The following is a 20,073-nucleotide window of genomic DNA, read 5'->3' as shown; positions in this document are numbered from 1 at the left end:
TGTTCATTCTGCGCATGTCTGTTCTGATTGGTTTAACACGCAGTATATCATAAGAAATGCGCATGTGTTCTTACAAACTCATGATCCAAATTTTTAAGAAAAGTTCAAGTCCTCACATTCTTAATATTCTAAATTTTTTAATTTGGTCATGAGTCTTCTATGGTCATGAGTCGTCTATGTCTTCTTTCACTATTTGTATATTTTGTCCACTTTTGAAATGGAATAGATAATAGGGAATCCAGTGAAGCTCACTGTATAACATGTATGATATCCATTTGATATTGTAATTTCATTTTTCCTATAATTTTGCATTATAGGCAACAGAAAGCTTACATATTTTTTAATATATTATGTACATTGCAATTCTATTCATTTTACGATACATTTATTATTCAATTTCTTCTTTGCCGGCAGATTTTAATTTGATTTTCAGCATGCAACCACTAGAGTGCATCATAAAATGAAAAATGAAGATTCATTATAACTTGTACTTTAAACATGTTTATAAATATTTAAAAATTCATACTTTCGAAATACTTATGTAAAAGGTGAAGTTCATATAAATCATACATGTTTTACGTTAGTGATTAGTTGCATACAAGAAAATTACTTTCTTCGCTTCAACTTGCGTTTTTGAATACAACATATGTTGCTTATTTTGTTTATGTTCTCAACAATATAACAAGTACGTAATACTTTACGTGAATACATAATTGGTAAGACAATACATTGTGTACTAAATGTATCATTTTTAAAAACAGATCTTGGAATTTTAACAAATGTGAACTATTGCTTTAAGTGTTCATTCAACTGTCAGGAATAAATTATTAATACTGATTTATTTTTTATATTATGTAACTAATGTTTCTAAATATCTGATAATATTTATAACTTAATTTATAGGTAATTCCTTATCAGAATATATTTGAAGATATTTCTAAACCAAAATGAATTTTGCTTTGGTATCAGAATATTTGGAAACTTATGAAGGAAGAGATAAATTTTTAAGAACATTATCTTATATGGCAAAATTGGCTACGCTGGGTGCATCTTCCAAGGAGATGGAAAATAAGTTAAAAATATTTGGTAGTCAAATGAGTGAATGTAGAGTGATTTTAAGATTATTAGATGACATACCAATGATTCATTACGCCATGTCATATGGTTGGGGTAAAGAGGTACATATGATAAATAAAGGGACAGTAATAATGAAGAATATTTCATGTAAATTATACAAATCAGTTTCTATGTATTAATATGATGTGCAGATTTATACTATTTTTCTACAGGCATATAAATTTCATATGTCATATAATAGGAGCCAGATTGGTTGATCAGATGGGCAGAACTGATACAGATTGCAGTGAATATTATATTTTGTCCAATAGAACACATTACCTGGGCTGGTACAAAGAAATTAGTCAAAATTAATATTGAAGCATGGGACAATACTTCAACATGGTTTTGGATAATTTCTCTACATTTGTCATTACTGAAGTATGTTAAAAGAAGACATTCAAGTACTTATGTCTATTAGCACTTAACTACAATCTCTTATTTGCTGCAATTGCTTATAGGTCTCTCCAAAAATTGAAAAAGTTCAATAATTATAAAACACATCTCTGTGAAACTACTTATGATACAAGGTAAGTGCAGTAAATAATAGTTAATAATAATTCATAAGTCAGGTGATTACTAATCATTTTTGTTAACAGAATAGCTTTAAAAGCAATAAGTAAGCAATGGCGGAATGAACTATTGACTACCACAAGATTGGTATTGGATATAAGTTATGCAGTTAGTTATTTACCACCTGGTGTACTTTGGGGTGGTAGGTTAAAAGCTTGGCAAGTAGGAGCACTTGGAACATTGTCTTCCTTGATTGGTTTGTATCAGGCATTAAACAAACGATCAGCAAATAAAAGGTATTCTTGATATTTAATGTAAAAAATTATATCTAGCAGTATTAGATACTACATGGGAGTGAGAATCTTGATTGTAAATGCGTTTTTATTTCTATTAAAAGAAGCTTTTTATAATTCGAACAACAATATATAATAAATAAAATCAAGAAAAGAAAGTAATTTTAATGAATTAATCCTTTCATACAATATGAGGTATAATTTCATAAATCGTAAAATAATGTAATGTTAACATAATAAAGAACAATTTATTGTTTTCAATATATTAGTTTTGTGTTACAAGGTATGCTTTAACAAGGATACATGTAATAGGAAAAAAGCTAGAGCAATATAAATTATTAATACTTGGACAAAGCTTATTTGACTTTATGCTAACGTGTATACTTATATATTGTTATTAATATTCGAATCAGTTTTAAATGTATATTCGAATCATGTTACTTATAAATAATAGACGTAGGTTGTATTATTAATAAAAGTGAAAGAACAGGAGGCACTTTTCATACGAACATAAAAAAGAAAGTATTTTGCTATCTAGGGCGTTGTGTAGTCATTGCCTCACACGTGATTAAGTCTCTTAAAAGTTTTAAGAAAGTTTGACATCATGCGTACCAGTAGCAGTTTTGTTTCTCTTTTTTTTTTAATAATAGATCACACCCTATATCGCGTGGTTATCAATGATTTAAAAATAATTTGTGTTTTCCACATTAGAATAAAATCTATGGAGATTACATTAAAAGGCACGACTTATTAAAAGTTTGTAAATAAGATATTTTCGATAAAAGAGCATCTTTAAAATTTCCAACGGCTCATCGTTCTTTGGCCGTCAATTCATTAGATTTTAGCCTAAGAGTTTTTATCATTCGTCGGTTTAGAATTATTCTTAGGCATAGTAAACCGGGTTTTTTAAACTAAAAACTTTATGGATACGTTCAAAGCTTCTGTAGAATATATATATATATATATTTTGTATGTTGTATTAAAGCACTTCATATGAGTATCTCCCTATATATATAGCAATCATGTTATTTGTTAATTATATTTGATGTTGTAACACGATATATTTTTTGTATTTGTTCCACATTTTTAAATCAAGCAAAATTTCAATGATTTGGAAACATGATTAACTCTTCCCTTTCTTTAACACTTGTTAAATACAACCGATAACATATTAGAGTAACTTGTTGATTATATGCATTCTCAATTTTAAATCTTAATTTTATATATCTTCTTTTTCGGAACATCCACCAGTAGTAACGTATAAAGTAATGATTTATAATTATCTGTAGTGAAACGAATAATGTGACTAAATATTGTGCGTATTACACACAATTAACTGTACGATTTTTAATCTAATTAAAATATCACGATTTAAGTCGGTCTGTAAATAAAAAGAAATGAATGTTAATGACGAATACAATTTTTGCTGTTAAGTAATTCCTATCTTACGTTATGTTTTTAGTATTACGTATTCATCAAATTCTTATAATGTAATAACTGAACTACAAATGATTATACATTTATGATATCTCAAAGTCTGCAAACAATACTTTGCAGGCTTCAGTGCATCATATATGCATAAACATTTGCAATCGAGTAATAACATTTAATATTTAGCACACTTTTAAGATGAGGAGATTGGGAAGGGCAGAAGGTTCGCCTGGAGAAATCAGTTTGTTTAACGATTAAAAGAAAAACAATCATGAAACAAAAAAAAAAAGAAGAACGACAATGAACGTCTATCTGCAAAAATATGATTTTTAATTCACTCAAGAAAATGATATCAAAACATCAGAAACACGATTAGAATACTACGAAATGTTGTTGAAAGAAAATACGTAACATAATATCGTAACAAAAAATAAAAACAGAATCAATTCACTACAATCCGCTCCAGAATCGTAGACCATGTACTTTTCCATTTCGTCAACAGTTAAACAGTCCCTGTAAACGAAAGCTCGCGAACGCTTAGCACTTTTTACTAAGGTGATAAATTATGATTTACAGTGCCCATTTATGGCGATACCCTTACACTGTACAATCTAACGTAAAACTATAAAGATGAGGCAATATCATCAATAAACGTTGAAACAGAAGAACGGATTGTTTCAGACAGTACTTCAATAGAAAGTCATCGCTTTGGTTATATCAAATTAAATACGTTCTTCGCAAAAAATAATAATCAAGTTATTAATCCCTCCTGCCGCTAGAACAATACAATAATCTAATCTCATCGAATCATTTACGGTTTAAGCGTAATATTTCGCCGTTAGATTATTACAGCGGCGCGTTGTATTTCACGGATCATCGAAGATCACAAACTTAGCCTTTCTTTCTTTCTTTTCCTTCCTTAGCAGTCGAGTGGCTTCTCTTTTTTATTATCGCATAAAAATTATTTTCACTATAAAAGCCACAATTGAACTCGCAGGAGTTCAATGGTAAACGCACACATCGTTACGCATAATTGCCGCATAATGTGACATGTTAGTTAATGGCACAATTGTATACTTTTCGTAATAAAACGATCAACAAGAGAGCCAGTCCCCTAAGTAAACATAGTAAATAAAAATACTGTTTGTTGAACGTGGTAGTTGCCGCGTTCGAAATAGGAACTTTTTCAGGAAACACGATTTTTTATCTTTTAATTAGTCTCTATACCACGGACGCACGTGATAATAACGATAATAAAGAAATCGTTGCATTCGCCGATCAGCTGGTGTATACGGTATTTGTTTGTATATCGTCAAACCAGCAGTTCGTAGCTCTAGGATAAAAACTAAGTTTGCACCCTTGTCAGTAAGTCAGCTAGCGCAACGTCCGTGTGAAAACTAATAGTCAAAAAAAAGTGAACGAATGATCATGAAAGGAAAGCTAGATGATTGTACTTAAATCGTGGAGTTATTCATTCCACGGGATCCAGAGTTCATATTCGGTGATAATCCAACTACTTTGTTTGTTTTTGAATTACGCATTAAAGGTTTGTGGTGCCACATTGATTCCATAGAATGTTGCCACTGCCAGCAACTGCGACAGAAGTATCGGAAGCAAATCTGAAATAGAATCAAAATAAAATTTATTAAATATTATCTTATTTCTAAGTTTAAACGTAATAGTAAAGCAATATGTAACTTACCACTTCACGACAGAAGTAAGGTCCTTGTTGCACCGAACACTCGGAACACATAGAATCTTCTAAGTACGGGTCGACTTGTACCTATATAAAGTTAATGAAAATCATTACAATATCAGGGAAATCTTTAATTCCTGTAAAAGCAGACAATCGAGTAACTCGGACTGCTAACCTTTTTCGTAAATTTGGCAGTTTTTATTTCTATGAAAGCAGCTGAAATTGCTTTCATGTACGAATGTTTTGTACTAAACGTAACACGACCGGATCCTATCGGATACTTATGTTTATCAGTATCAATTCCTGAAATGAAGTTTTAATTTGTTACTACTTATCTACCCAGGTATATTTATGAACACGATTTTAATTTTTTACCTGCATAAATAACCCCACGGAACAGATCATCCATAATTTTTGCTAAACCACTAGCTGTTAACATACCATGAAGAGCGCCAACAAATACTGTTTTGTGAGGATCAAGTTTTTGCGAAGAAGATTTCACGTAATTACTATCTTCTAGAATCCATGGTATTACCTGAACCTATTTAAAACAATTATTGCATAAAGCTGATTTATATTCTAAACGAATAAAATGATGTATCTCTTACCTCTTTTGCTTTCATACGTTTAGACGATATTTTATAATACCAACTACCACCATTGGTAAAATCGTGTGTGCAACATGCCAATAAAGTTTTCACCTTAAAAAGATGTAAAAAATCTTGTAAAAGGAGAATAATCAAGCAAAGGAATAGAATATGAGATCTATGTACCTGTTTTTCAGACTCAAAAATGATATATACATATCCTTTGGGTTGAGCAGCGGATTGGTCTTTTCCCGGCCATTCCACTCGTATTTGACCAAATTGCTTGAAAGTGGCAATTAAAAGGGATTCGGTAATGTCCCAAGGTACGCCACCAAGGAATACTTTGGACGAGTAACCCGACGGTTTCTGAGTACGTTGTGGTAATATACCGCTCCAAGTACAAGTTGGATCGCAAAGCGCTAAAGCATTTTCATATTATTAATACATTATTTTTCATTGACCACCAAATCATTACATACCAGCGGCACTTCGATGAAATCGAGCTACACGTTCCAGAGAGAGTTGTGGATTTAAAATATTAATCGGAGGTGAATTGGATTGCATCACATGGTTATTGGCAGAGCAACAATTTTTCTCATGCGACAACAGGGAATTGAGGAAACCATTATTTTGATTCGAGCCATAGTGATGACCACGATTGTGTCCGTGTGAATGGTGATGATGGGTCGATGATGAATTTTGATGAGATGGAGACAAGTACTTTTTCACCACCATTCGTTGTAACGCGGCTGCCCTGTTGTTCGTACATAAATCCACTTCCGGTGATATCAACGAGCTCAGAGACTGAGGGTAACATCCATTCGACGACGTATTTAACGATAAACAATTCTAAAAACATTTAGAACATGTAATAATTTATTATAACATTTTATACGATTATCAAAAGCTTACCATTATGTCGGATAAAGAACCATCCATGCTACTTATTCCGCTCGTTTCGGAATCTGCCGGTGAGTTAGATCTCGAACTGTTGCATCCCATCATATGCGAATACTCGAACGTAGGACTGCTACAGTCGCTAGCGTTAAAAAATTGCATCGCACATTAATCTTTCTCTTATTACAGGGAAAAGTGATAACATGAAATCAAAAAAGAATGTACCTATAAGGGGGTGAGCCACGAATAGATCTTCCATAGTAGGGAGAATGAAGAGGGGATGACGGAGAACCGATCTGCTGCATAGATCCTCGGCTAGCTGGCGATGATGCCGCCTGATTACTACTGTTCATAGAAGAGTATGAATACGGATTGGAGTACAGACTTTCGGGCGTGCTAGGACTGCCAGGTGTACTGATGGAACTAGGTGAGCTTGGAACGTCCAGCATCAACGAATTCGAGCATACTCCGTTTCTATCGTCACATTGCTGTCAAAAATACATTCATTTATTAAACATCTATTTCTGTAATGATATTCAATCTCTAATATCAAAATTTAATTCGCGATAGAGTATGAAGAGTGTGTTTAACTAATATAATACTAACAAAATATTATTTTTAATTTGCAAGTGTGTTGCCGATAGTGGAAATTCGAAACGACGAAGTAGGCAGTATTCTGAAACGTCTGGCTGCTGCCAATGCAATAACCGGAACAATGATTATCCTCATTGGAATGACTCCAACTGCTTCTCGAACTTCCTTTTCCATCCGTCGCGGCTAATTTTTTTGCGCACAATAAGAACGCTCCCAGTTACCTGATGTATCGATTTTCAATATATTCGTTACGTCCGATCCCTAACATCAATTTACGATAGCAGCAGCCACGATAACAGACGGTGATAACAACGATAAGAATCGAAGTTGGTTCCTTTCGCGAAATCTTTCATCTTCAACCGATGCTTCAATGCGAATCGTTGACACGCTGACTGTCGCGGGGCTATCACAACTAACCAGTAGATGAATTTAATCCAGTTAATTAATGTAACAATGAGAAACCGGTCTAAATTGTTTATGAAAGATAAAATATAAAAAATAGGATTGTATACGGTATAACATTTTTATTTCTACTATAACAATCAAGATGTTATATAAATTAATGTATCCTTCATAAAATATTTGTCATCAGATGTAATCTGTTAAAATGTTACACAGTTAATTATTGTAAATACCAGAATGATTGTAATAATAATCGCGAATAGCTGAATGATAACCGATGATATCTCGGTCACAAATAATGCTGTTTCATGGCAAAAGTAAGAGAGTAACAGTACGAAAGTCGTGCCTCATCGACCAGACGCTTTAATGGACATTTTATCAGGCTCTTCTCGACGCCTTTAACGTTATTACCTTCACCATTTGCTGAATGCATCGGTACATAAAGGACCGACAGGACATCGAGATGCGTGTATTAGACTTGACTTATAATGCGTGTGGTAAAATAAATTACACATAGTTGAGCGCGTTAGCGCGACCCGGATTCCAGGATAGCCAAGAATTTACAAGCTTGAGCCAAACGGCTCTATCATAGCCCTCTCCGTTACCACCCTTTGGCCTCAACTTTCCTGTGAACTTGTAATCGCGCTTCTTCTCTTTTTATCTCTTATTTTGTAACATTATTTTGAACCCGTTCCAAGAGCGGTGTCAAGCAAGGTTGCCGGCTTATCATAATACGAAATCCCGTTTGTCATAAATTACAACTTGGAGAATATAATAAAGTACTCGGAGGCAGCAAAAAATAGGATTTTTTTTTAAAAATAAGTAGGTAAACAGCAATCGAATTCTCGGGGTACTCGATCATGAGACAAAACTTTGTGCAACGATAAATGCGTTAAGAGAGAATGTTGTTTCATTAAAATGATCCTACGATGGCAAATAACAAGCGCCGTTAGTTGCATTCAACGGAACCGTAACAAATTACAGCAAGGATAAATTAAGGGAACTAGTTCTAGGAAGCACGACGTGAATAACGAAGTTGCTTGACCTAAATGAGACTGAAATGTTCCGTGTAAAGCGGCCGCGGAAAAGCTTATGCATAATATATAAAATAAAAGGAGACATCACCTGATAATGCTGAGAGGACCCCTGATTGCGAGCCTGATACTGATAATTATAGCAGCCGGGAGATGTAGCCGTTGACTGACTGTTCATCAATGAGCCCCGAGGCAACCCCAATCCGAATAAATCCGAGATCGACATATCTCCTGGCATGGAGCAAACGAAAAAATATGTTACTATTTAAAATGGCACGAAAATATAAATAAACAAGGCGCCGCGAGGACTATCGATTAACAAAAGACGAACGGATACATGGGTTGTTAATTTTAAAACAACCAAACAGACAATTAGAACAATACAGTTTTAATTAATTCGATTACACTATAGCGATTTACATCGCGTTGTTTATGTATAATACAACGTTAACGACAGTAAATTTTCATAAATTAAACCGTAACGTAATTGAAATTTGAACACTGTAAATAATTTAATCGATAGCTACAATGTAAATGCGCGATATAAAATTATGTAGAACGGAAATTCATCATTGATGCTGTTATGCGATCGCGGTACAATATGAATTTGATGAAGCTTTTTATTAGAATCACTTTTCAACGAACAAATGCGAAATTGTACTCGAAAAGAAAATAGCAGCAAGATTTATGACTTTCGCGTTAACTCACGCTCAATACCAAGTACATACAAGCATTCAAATATCTTAAAAAATATGAAAAATGCAAAAATTGTTCCATTCAAGGAGCATGTGCTTTTATCTACTTGACCCCGCAATGACCTTGACGTTAAGGCTTTAATCGTACTGTACTAGTTATGAATTAAAAATAAACTATACCCTCCATCAAAATTGCACATTAATACTCAATAAATAATCCCGTTGATAAAATAAAAAGAATTATGAATCCAACGATTAGTGTAATTAATTCCATTCAACAGTCATACATCATTAACGGAATCTAAAAAGAAAGAAAATGTAAAAAAAGAAGCAAGCATACAAATAACAACAACAATAAGTGTAAAAAACAAGCTTAATACCATCGATATTGTTTCCTTTTTTGGGTTGGGTGCACGACTTATCGTGGGAGTATCCTTGCAAGTTAGCCGATGTCGGTAAGTCCAGTAACAAGTTATTCATCGACTGCAATTGATGCAGGTGCTCCCTTTCGCGGTCACGTTGCTGTTGCAACTTGTCGCGATGCAATTGCTCCCTATCTCGTTGCTGATACTGCAACTGGTCCCTGTTGTCCCGTTGTTGCAGCTGCTGGGGGGACACGTGGTCCCGTTGTGGCAACTGCAGTTGCATCAGTTGTAGATGGTCGCGTTGCTGCAACTGCGTGTGGTCTGCGTCGCGTGAAGTTTGCAGTTGCAAACCGTGCGACGATTCATTATTTCGGTCAGGCACGTCCGGTATTTTCACTCCATCGACATCATAGTTTAAATCTAGCTGCAATTAGACGAGAAACAACATTCACCGTTAACGTACGCATTTATTTCGACGAAGGACTTGTACAGTCGTAGCTTGCGACGCCATTTTGAAAGACGTCGTAATAAAAGAAAATTTACTATTTCTTATTATTGGAATAAAAAGCCCAAAGCATAGTCGATAAGTCTTACAGAAAGATTTGAAAATTCAGGAATTTGAAAATTTGATTATTCCATCCTCCCCGCGCTTACTCACAAAAGTGCCTCTTCAAAGACGAAGAGGGTGTCAAAACGCAGTTTTGCCTAATACCGTATTTACTATCAAGTCGATTCTGCATTTCGATTAGAGATTTCGTAACACTGTACGCTTCCATATGATCTGATACATATTTACATAATTCCCAATAATAACTTATGTATAACTTTACAACTATAATATAACAAAATGTGATAGTCACCATTTCTAATCCACCTTCTGTTTGCAAACGAAAGATTGCGGCCTGTTACTGTTATTGAAGTTGTAACGTATGTAAACAGACGCTATAGAAAGTAACGACGCTTACACAAAATATTTGATACAAATATAAATTGTATTACATATACAGATATTGAAAAAATAAAATGTATCGACTTTCTTCATTCTTCAAACAATTTCAATTCGTTTTACACGAAAATTACTAAACTAATAATTTATTTGACCTAAGCACGTTGTTCGTTACATCCTCTTACGCAATTTCCGGTAAGCATGATGAAATGTAAAACGCTCTACAAATATACGTATCGGTAATACGAACGATTCGTGGACGTCGATGGCGTTTTTAATTGTGATCGAAAATAGTGAAATTTAATGCGTATCACCTACCAGTAGATTTCCTGAACTCATCGCGGTGAACGATACCAGCGGACTATGCTTCGAGCTTTCGGTACAGAACAACGAAAACAGGAGCTGAAGGACGCCACTCCCAGTTCGCGTTCGTGGAATTCAGAAAAAAAATGTTACAGGATCGACGGAAGATATCACGGCATTCTAGAGTTCGACAGGAATTCCAAACTTCGTGGAATTCAACGCTGTCAAGTTCAAAGGCGTACGGAAACCTAAGCAAATCTGTAATCTACAAAAACAACTGCCATTTCATAGTACGTTCGTTCGAACGTTACATTTTCGAGAATGTCTTACGATTTGCAACCCTTTGACACGTCGAATCGATGGTGGTTTGCACCGATATCGATTGTTCTTACGAAAGTTGACGGATGTATGACAGAAGGATGTATATACATATATATGTCTCAGCAGAAATAGATGAAGCCTGAATTTCATGAAATTTCAACTTGGGAATGTATTATGTTCAAATTAAATAAGCGAATTAATTGCAAAGGTAAATGTATAATTATTGCAATACAAATTTATAATAATTTACACGATCTGTATAAAGTATACAAATATTTATATTTTAATTAATAACATGTCTGGTTCAGTAGTTCTATAAGAAATTGATAAATTATAAAATTTCGTTCAATATGGTTAATAATGACGTAAGAATAATATCCAAATCCCTAAATTCTCAAATTCCCAAATCCTTATTTAATTTTGCCGTAAATCAAATATTTTTATGACGTTTAAAATAGAGATAACGTTAAGATAAATCGAACAAAAGTTTCTTTATACCTTTGTTTAACACTACAAATATTTATATTTTCATCTAAAAAAATTAATATTTCGATTCATCAATGCAATCAATTAATTTAATTTCAATAATTTTGTAACAGATCTATAAATAGAACCTCACATTTTTGTGACATTCGAAACAAAGATAATCTTCAGATGAATTTAATAAGAATTTCTTCTTTATCATCGTTTAATATTCTTAACATAACCAGTAAAGGGTTAAGAGTAATTTCAGAGGGCGCGATCACATATGTATATATGTATATATGTATAGGTAAAGGGCATGTCTATCAGCGTACGAAACGCAACGTGTTTTGCACGTGGACGCGTTGCGGCTCAACGTACGATTCGCGTGTTTGTTTACAACTGAGGACGCAGGACATTCCTTCGCATTCGGTTTCACATTCTAGATTCTACATTATGATTGTCACCGTATACTGACACGATTTACACAGCAAATTCCCCTTTTGAAATGGCACTATAACGCGTAACGAAATTCTAAAGTAGGTTACCAATCGACCGCATGAGAAAGTCAAAAACCGAGGTCCACGGAAAAATGACACGTCTTCGAGACATTTCTATCGAATTAAAGAAAATAAATATGAAAATTATAGACAAACGTATAATATTTATAGAAAAATAACGACTTACCGATGGCATTAACATAGGCATGTCGATCTTCAACTGAATTTCACCGAGTTTTTCAATTGTCCAAATCGGTGTTCTCCACTAAATACAACGTAGTAACTTTTTTTTCGCAATTTAATTAGAAAATTGATACGGTATAGAAACGTTCAGCAGAATTTTTCGATTTAACGAACTCGATGAATTAAATACACGAATTTAATAAATTAGCGAATCAACAATTATTATTAAAAAGTTCGGAATATTTGATCCCACCGGGATTTTAATCATTTGCCGGGGGATAATATTTTAATTAATTTAACTCCCAGAATCGCCCATTTATAATCAGTTCGTTGGTTCTTCGAAAGTAAAATTTATTTGCTCTCGTGTTTGATTTAATATCGATACAGCAACGATGGAGACGGAACGCCCATTCTTCTCCACGTTGCTTCACTCTGCGAACTGAATTCAAGATCTGTCTCACCCTCTCGCTTTTTCACCAGCAAGTTCCATCTTCGGTAAACGCCGGCGCGGTTCACGAACGCGCCCTTGTGGAATTTTATACATATGTGTGAATAAATATAAAATTATAATATTTCATGTTCGAAAATACTTGTTTTATTTTATGTTCATTAGTAATGTCATTAATAAAATCAATAATATCTACAATATTTAATAATTTACAAACCTTATATACTTTGTATCATATTGTAATTTTCTTCTTTCTAATTTAAAAAAAATTAAATGTTTTTAATAAAATGCACAATTTATTACCTTTTTGTTTAAAAAATAGTGTAAACTGCCTGTAAAGATCATGTATTTTAGTATATGTATAGAATACATATATATTTACGTACATATTGAACATGTAAAAATAAGGAATTTTAACAAATAGTTCACATATTTCTTTAAAGCAAAATGTTACACATGAAACTGATACAATTCACGTTGAAGGTAGACTGTTAAGAACAAAAAGAAATTATTTTTGAAGCAAAATTCTTGCTTTATTACATGGTCAAAAATCTATTCATTATATTAAAAATTGTTTATTTTATATATTTTTTATTCTATATGCGCAGTAGATGAATCCAACATTTCAACTTCGGAACTTATATCACTGGAATAGTTAACAACCACCTCTCGCGAATTGTGTTCTACTTTATCAGAAGTATTGTCTTCGGTTTTATTCGAATCTTCTCCCCATCCAGAAAATAAATTTACTCTTAATTTATCGATGTCTTGATTGGCCGACCCGGTTATAGTATTTGCAGTGTCCAGTGTTCCTGTATTGTCCGTTTCTTGATGTCTAGCTTCAGGAAATTTATACTTCGGAATGTCGATAGGTGCATCTAACATCAGTTATTTGCAATTAGACATAATAGGATTATTTTAAAAAATATAATAAAAACAAATATTATTTTATATACCAGGATATGGAGGTGATTCTTCTATCAGTTGCTCCATAACGTAAGTTAACATTGTTGTTGTAAATGTGTCATCTCTTCTAAGACCAAGTGCTCTGTGAAATGCATCAACTGCTTCTTGTGTATTTCCCATCAATGCATGAATGAAACCTACCGCTGAATAAGTTGATGGATTTAATGGATTTAACACCAATGCCTGTAATCACAACAAAACAGATAAATTCAGTATAAAAATATACTTAACCGAAGTCTATTTTATTTTTATATTCAACCTGTTGGTGATATTCCAATGCTTCTTCATATTTCTTCATTTTTCTACATGTGTGACCCAAATTATTTAGAAGTGCTTCCCATTTACTAGGTAGAATAACATCCTTCAGACCACCTTGAATTCTTTTCATGGCTTCCTTAAATTGCCGTTCAGCAGTTTTGTAACTGTATTCGATGAAATGACAACTCTTGATAAATTAGACAGATTTCCAAAAACCGTTGAAGGGTGGAAGTACACTAATCAGGTTGCAGAGTGAATTTTGAACTTCTCTTTTGTACATTACAGTAACTTTTTAGGGATAATGTCTAACTAAATATAAAGTCACTTACTCTAAATTGTAAAAAGATATAACTCCCATTTCATGTATGACAAATGGATCATTTGAAGCTATTCCTTGAGCCTGTTGGAAAAACTTATCAGCCAATTTAAGATTATTCGTCAAGCCACATTCAAGTCCAATGTATAAAAGTGGCAGATGACAACCTTTCATTAACTGAGATGCTTTAAAATAAGCAGCCATTGCTTGATCATGTTCATTTTCTACTGCAAATGAATGTCCATAAGCTAACCAAGCAGGACCAAATAATCTATCTAATGCTGTAGCTTTTGCTAAGTATCTTCGAGCCGGGTCACTTTTGCCTTTAAATAAATTAAATTAACTGTATAAAACGATATTTTGGAAAAATTTATGTTATTTCATTATAATTACCTATACTATAATAGTAACATCCAACTGCAAACCATGCTAATGCCATGTCTGGATATAAATCAACTAACTTATGTGCCAAATAAAATAAAGCTGAAAAGTTATTATATTATATACATTTGTTTTGTTGTAAAAATGTAATATACTTACCATTCGTTTTTTTTAATTCCACTAAACAGGCAATGTGTATTGGTAAACACGAATTATGATAGGGATCTTTTTTTAATATTCTAAAACATGCAAAAATGACATATACATTTATATATCCATTTATGAAGTATAAAAATATGTTTTAAAAAATTACCGTTCTGTAAGCGAGAAGCATTTATGATAATCACAATTGTAATATAATCTTTCAGCTTTTGCAACTTCCATGTCCAAATTGTCTAATAGCCTATCCGTGACAAGAACTCCCATTACACTACAAGTTACTAGTGTTTGTTTTTTACTGGGTTCCTGATATTTCTTTAATTTACTTTCATACAATAATCGTAAAAGCTCTGCTTCCGCTTCTGTACATTGCTCACTAAATGGGAGAGATTCCAATAGTTCTTTTTCTAATAAAATTACATGTATCTTAGATTACTAATTTCTAGTTTTATGCCATATATGCAATTTCTCATACCTTCAGAAGCTGAAAGCATCTGATTCTGAACTAATGCTTCAAATGCCTGATAAGAATATACATCACAGTGTAGGGCTTGTTTATAACAGTCAGTTGCTACTGCACGATTATCCATAGCTTCATATACTCTTCCTTTTACATACAGTATTGAACTCTGTACCTATAACAGAATACAAATATATTAAAAATGTAATTGGAGTATTAACATAGGTTTTTTTAAAAGATCATTATTTATACTTAATCACATTTTTGGGAGCATCTTCAAATATATCTGTACGATCTGTAAAACTTGATTGTGTCATATTTGTACAAATCTCTGATTCCTTAATGACATGTAAGGCTTCATTATATTCTTTTGCTTCTAAAAGACTTCTTACAGTTAAATAATGGCACATTACATCCGACTGCAAAGTAATGTTAATTTAGTTCATAAAACAGGTAGATATATCAAAGTTTTATAGCTTAACAAATATAACAAAACTAAATCTTACCTTTTCTAACCCCCTGCTCCTAATAAGATGAGCAGCTCGATGATACTGTTTCATTAGATACATACAATGTGCCAAAGTACATATGTCTTTAGGATCTTCGTTGCTTAACGAAACAACTTTATCTGCCCAAAACAAAGCTGCACTGTACAAATGCTGCAAATAGATAGAAGTTAGGTTTCCTTGGTAGTTGCAAATAATTGAATATCATCAATAAAACTTAATACATCTTCAAACTTTACCAGATCAATATACGATTTAATTAGTTTTCTGCAATTATCCAAGTCAATGTTTTTATTATCTAACAAATTATGCATTTTTTCACAATCTGTATTAACACTCTGACGCGCCATGTTTAATTTAAATCTCCCCTCCACAAAATTACTGTGTACTACTGTGCACTGTTTGCTGTTGATACGTAAAATTTATTTTATGTCATAGACTAAGTTTTCACCGAGGGTTCAAATCGGGTTAGAGTCGGATTGAGGTGAGCGCTCTTATGGTGGAAACACCAAAGTTGAAGTTGAACTCTACCCTATAAAATTGTAGGGTAGCGTTCAATTGAGGTTCAGTGGAAACGACAAAAGTCAAGTTCATGTTGCCAACATAACAAATCCAAATTGCATTGTGTATCACGTGTATTAATTGGTGTGGACAAGGTTATTATTACTTTTTGTCGGTGATCTTGTAATCTGAGAAATAATTTTTGTATATTATTTTGATATTGTAAAATTAATATTGCTCTCCTTTAAATGTCAAAATATGGTAGTTGACTTTGTGCAGTTGGTAATGTTCAACCCTGCCGCAACTCCAACCCGCGATTCAAACCCGATTTGAACCCTCGGTGGAAACTTAATCATAGTTTGCTCCCAGGAAAAATAGAGGTCGCAACCTTTTTTATTTTTTTCCTTTTGGCGCCCCCAACGCAACAGAACACATCAAAATTTAATCGTGAGATATTAACTATAAATACAAACAGAGATCAATGGATTCCATCATATTTATTATTTAATTACATGATTGTACAAAATATTTCTTTTTTTTGGCTATTTCTTAATTTTGTAATTGCTATACAGAACACTAAGATTAGTTACATAAAAACAATTGCAATGTTCAGATATATTTTACAAGGTATAATAAATTACTTTTGTTACTAATTGTACTGAGAAAAATATAGTAAAATGATTTACATTTTTACTAAGTTACTTTTTTCTTTTAACTATATGTAAAGTTTTCATAAAAATATGTACTATTTCTGTATCACATGTATCTGTAGATCATCAGTTGATTATAATTCATACAATTTTTGGAAATAGTTTTGTTGTTAATTGGCATAATCATCGAAAATAGCAACAAATTATATTTGTATTAATTATTATTATATATCGAAATTTAAAGTTTCCAATCCCATGGTATACATAAAACACCATCACTCATGACAGAGTAATAATGTGTCACCCAAAGCATGACACCTTCTAATAACGGAGCTAAAACGTTTTTGTGCAACAATAAACGCTCGCAACATTGTATCATCAAATCTGGAGTGATACTGTCATCTTTATTAAGAGCAGTTAAACCCAATTGTTTAACAGCCTTATCATGAAGTTCACGTTCGACGTATTTGATGCTGCAACAAAATAAGATATAGAATAAAACGCTATACAATATATCAATAAAAGAATCTTACTTATTATAGTGATGTAATCTCTTTGTGGCTTCATCTAAATTTTCAGTAATAAAATTTACTAAAAGAAAACTTGGACATGAAGATGGAACTATAAACTGTCCAGTAGGAGAGAGCATTAAAGGGCCTGCTTCACTGAAAATAAAGTTTATTTTAGTATATAAGTTCTATTTCAATGTAATACCATATTATACTTACAAACAAGTTAAACTAGCCATGTTTATCAAATACTTACAAATTAAATGAAAGTAAACATACAAGAAACATTAAGTACTACATATAATACTAACGCTTCGATTACAATCTCATAAGTAGATAAATTTGTTGGCCAGACTTTTGGATAATTTCGTCGACCTCGGTAATCCGAGAGGGTTGTAGTAAGTTGTCGGAGTTGCCGTTCATACTGACTAACCATTACTTTTGGCATGAATTTCCTGCACATATAGAGCACCCTGAGCCTTACCGTCATTCAATTAATTTGTTGTATTACGCACCGTCGACCAACTTTAATGTCGAGAAGTACTTGTGAAACTGCCTTCTCAAAAGCTGGTAATCTTAACAGTACCACATCATACTTCTGGATATTTTTAATTAACTATAAAAAAAGAATGCATTCACTGTTAGAAATAACAGTTTTTCTTTAATTGTATCACTATAATTAAGTATAAGTAATAAATATTATACAAATTTAATAATTCATTCTTACATCGAGCCAATTGTGTCTCACTTCACCTGAATTCAACATAACGTTTCCTTCTAGACTAATGCCTGTATCATTGGCAAAAACAAGTGTTCTGTTTTGTAGTACTTGCATTGGTTCAGGATGATGTTCAGCTAATGCCTTGAAAGCTAATAAACATCCTCTATAGTGAGCTATGTTCCATCCACAATCCCATACAATATGTTTTAAACCTAATTCAGTGCATAATATTTTTTCTAATTTTTGTACTTCTTCCCGCATCGGTCTACATGCTTCCAATTTCACGTGTACTTCATTAATATGTTTCTCTAAGTATGCTCTAATCAATGGTAATCACCTTTTTAATTAAACATATTCAACTAAATTTTAATTGTTCAAGTAAAAACATTGATAATCTTACTTAAGAGTATCTGGTTCTAAATTAATTTTTCTTTTCATTATAATAGATGCATAAATGGGATCATCTTCTAATTCTGAAAAATCTATGTTTTCTCCAGCATATCCTTTTCTTTGCCAAAATCTTGATTTATAATTTGTACCATCTGGTGGCTTTTGTTCCTGAATTTGATCCACAAATGTGGTTGGCAAATCACACGTCTTTAGAATCGAAAGTATAGTTTTCCTTAGATCCTTCTCTTTTAACTGTATTTGTACTAAAGTAAATTTACCAGCTTTGACTTCTTTTTCATCCTTTGATCGTAAATAAAATGGCAAAGTAGTAGGTCTGATAGGTCTATGTTGTTGCAAATTTTCTATGATAGAACTTAATTGTTTTAAAGAATTTTCATTTACAGTCTGAAACAAACAAAATAATAAATATGTAATATTTTATTTACACTCAATAAATCATTTACTTAATTAGTAAATAGATATGAATCTTCTGTTGTGATAAATTTATTTATACCTAAGTCTTATGTACATACACATATAGATAGCAATTATTGCATGTCCTTTGTTCTATAAATACATTTAAACATAATAAGACAATAAACTGCGTTGCCGACGCCTAATTGATTTAAAACGCTTTCACTTTAGAGATGTAGTTTTTACAGGTTACTCAAAGTCATTGAAGTTAATAAAACTTACTCTTTGTGTAGGATATTGTCCGAAAAGGTCAGGGTGAACTGTAAAGTAAAAAGGTCGAAGTGCGGTAGATACCTCACCCGTGCTCAAAGCTCTTACCGCATCTCTTCTGCAAAAACTATCAAAAAACTGCTATTAAAGAACTGTATGATCTGTTAATAGTGTCAAAACTTAATTAAAAACATTGATTTACCATCTTCCCAATGCACAATACATTTTGTAATTTACCGTAATATCATCACACGTTCATATCACGTAAAAGTTTACGAGCTGAAATGCGATAAATACCGCATTTACCACTCATCGGAATTGCTTAATGTACTACATTAATATACAAATAACAAATCTGTATCTTGTTAGTCGTAGAATATAATCTTTAAGATATATAATCTACATAAAGTCTATGTATATACTCGATTCGTTGCAAAATAATTGTCCTCACACTGCGTCAATATGCAAACTGGTATAACATTGAATTTGAACCTCTTCTTTTTGTCTAATCAATGGTAAGATGCGATATAGTATACAGATATACGACTAAGTGCACATGTATAGTGCTATATATATATATTGATAAAAATAAAGCATTCGGGCGCGTTCAAACAGGACGAACAAGAGCAAGAACATTCGTTTGTGTTCGGTCATAAAAAATTACTGAATTCCTATTTAAAGTAGTATTAAAATTCAGTGTAGTAAATAATTAAATATGAGCGAATATTCGCGAAAATAAATAGATTATGAATTGTTGATTAGTTAGTAATCGAGCTGATTTTATAA

General features: G+C 32.5%; 4 protein-coding genes across 11 annotated transcripts; 1 reads left to right on the top strand and 3 right to left on the bottom strand.

Annotated features, from left to right (window-relative positions):
• The first annotated feature begins 303 nt into the window (after positions 1-303).
• Positions 304-4,321, top strand: Pex11c (peroxisomal biogenesis factor 11c). 3 transcript variants are annotated; one of them, XM_003703875.3, is made up of 5 exons: positions 304-716; positions 904-1,178; positions 1,319-1,497; positions 1,578-1,646; positions 1,716-4,321. In XM_003703875.3, exons 2-5 carry the CDS (start codon positions 948-950, stop codon positions 1,933-1,935), a joined length of 699 nt encoding a protein of 232 aa, XP_003703923.1. In that variant the 5' UTR covers positions 304-716; positions 904-947; the 3' UTR covers positions 1,936-4,321. The 3 variants fall into 3 exon arrangements, with proteins under 3 accessions (XP_003703923.1, XP_012142074.1, XP_012142073.1); XM_012286684.2 differs by having other exon boundaries at positions 415-548; XM_012286683.2 differs by having other exon boundaries at positions 420-685.
• On the bottom strand, positions 3,663-12,808 carry orb (polyadenylation element binding protein orb). 5 transcript variants are annotated; one of them, XM_076533633.1, is made up of 13 exons: positions 12,343-12,808; positions 12,204-12,269; positions 9,639-10,047; positions 8,655-8,794; positions 6,759-7,021; positions 6,549-6,666; positions 6,116-6,485; positions 5,823-6,055; positions 5,658-5,750; positions 5,425-5,590; positions 5,225-5,352; positions 5,056-5,136; positions 3,663-4,972 (listed from the first exon to the last, which is right to left on the bottom strand). In XM_076533633.1, the coding sequence occupies exons 1-13, from the start codon at positions 12,361-12,363 to the stop codon at positions 4,808-4,810; spliced, it is 2,253 nt and encodes a 750-aa protein (XP_076389748.1). In that variant the 5' UTR covers positions 12,364-12,808; the 3' UTR covers positions 3,663-4,807. The 5 variants fall into 5 exon arrangements, with proteins under 5 accessions (XP_076389748.1, XP_076389747.1, XP_076389749.1 ...); XM_076533632.1 differs by having other exon boundaries at positions 6,549-6,675; positions 12,343-12,807; XM_076533634.1 differs by lacking the exon at positions 12,204-12,269 and having other exon boundaries at positions 6,549-6,675; positions 12,343-12,806.
• Positions 12,809-13,294: 486 nt separating this feature from the next.
• Positions 13,295-17,046, bottom strand: Cdc16 (cell division cycle protein 16). The gene is made up of 11 exons (XM_003703899.3): positions 16,072-17,046; positions 15,833-15,985; positions 15,587-15,745; positions 15,342-15,501; positions 15,021-15,273; positions 14,867-14,946; positions 14,720-14,809; positions 14,340-14,649; positions 14,012-14,174; positions 13,743-13,935; positions 13,295-13,664 (listed from the first exon to the last, which is right to left on the bottom strand). Exons 1-11 carry the CDS (start codon positions 16,180-16,182, stop codon positions 13,378-13,380), a joined length of 1,959 nt encoding a protein of 652 aa, XP_003703947.2. The 5' UTR covers positions 16,183-17,046; the 3' UTR covers positions 13,295-13,377.
• A 140-nt stretch (positions 17,047-17,186) lies between these two features.
• Positions 17,187-19,631, bottom strand: LOC100880492 (T-cell activation inhibitor, mitochondrial). 2 transcript variants are annotated; one of them, XM_012286709.2, is made up of 8 exons: positions 19,490-19,631; positions 19,300-19,414; positions 18,614-19,008; positions 18,220-18,532; positions 18,008-18,108; positions 17,804-17,965; positions 17,517-17,648; positions 17,187-17,456 (listed from the first exon to the last, which is right to left on the bottom strand). In XM_012286709.2, exons 1-8 carry the CDS (start codon positions 19,510-19,512, stop codon positions 17,222-17,224), a joined length of 1,476 nt encoding a protein of 491 aa, XP_012142099.1. In that variant the 5' UTR covers positions 19,513-19,631; the 3' UTR covers positions 17,187-17,221. The 2 variants fall into 2 exon arrangements, with proteins under 2 accessions (XP_012142099.1, XP_003703948.1); XM_003703900.3 differs by having other exon boundaries at positions 17,804-17,947.
• Between the last annotated feature and the right edge of the window lie 442 nt (positions 19,632-20,073).

Source organism: Megachile rotundata, chromosome 7 (genome assembly GCF_050947335.1).
Source record: "Megachile rotundata isolate GNS110a chromosome 7, iyMegRotu1, whole genome shotgun sequence".
NCBI lineage: Eukaryota > Metazoa > Arthropoda > Insecta > Hymenoptera > Megachilidae > Megachile > Megachile rotundata.
The sequence above is the reverse complement of the archived record's forward strand: the minus strand, read 5'-3'. Positions and strand labels throughout refer to the sequence as shown.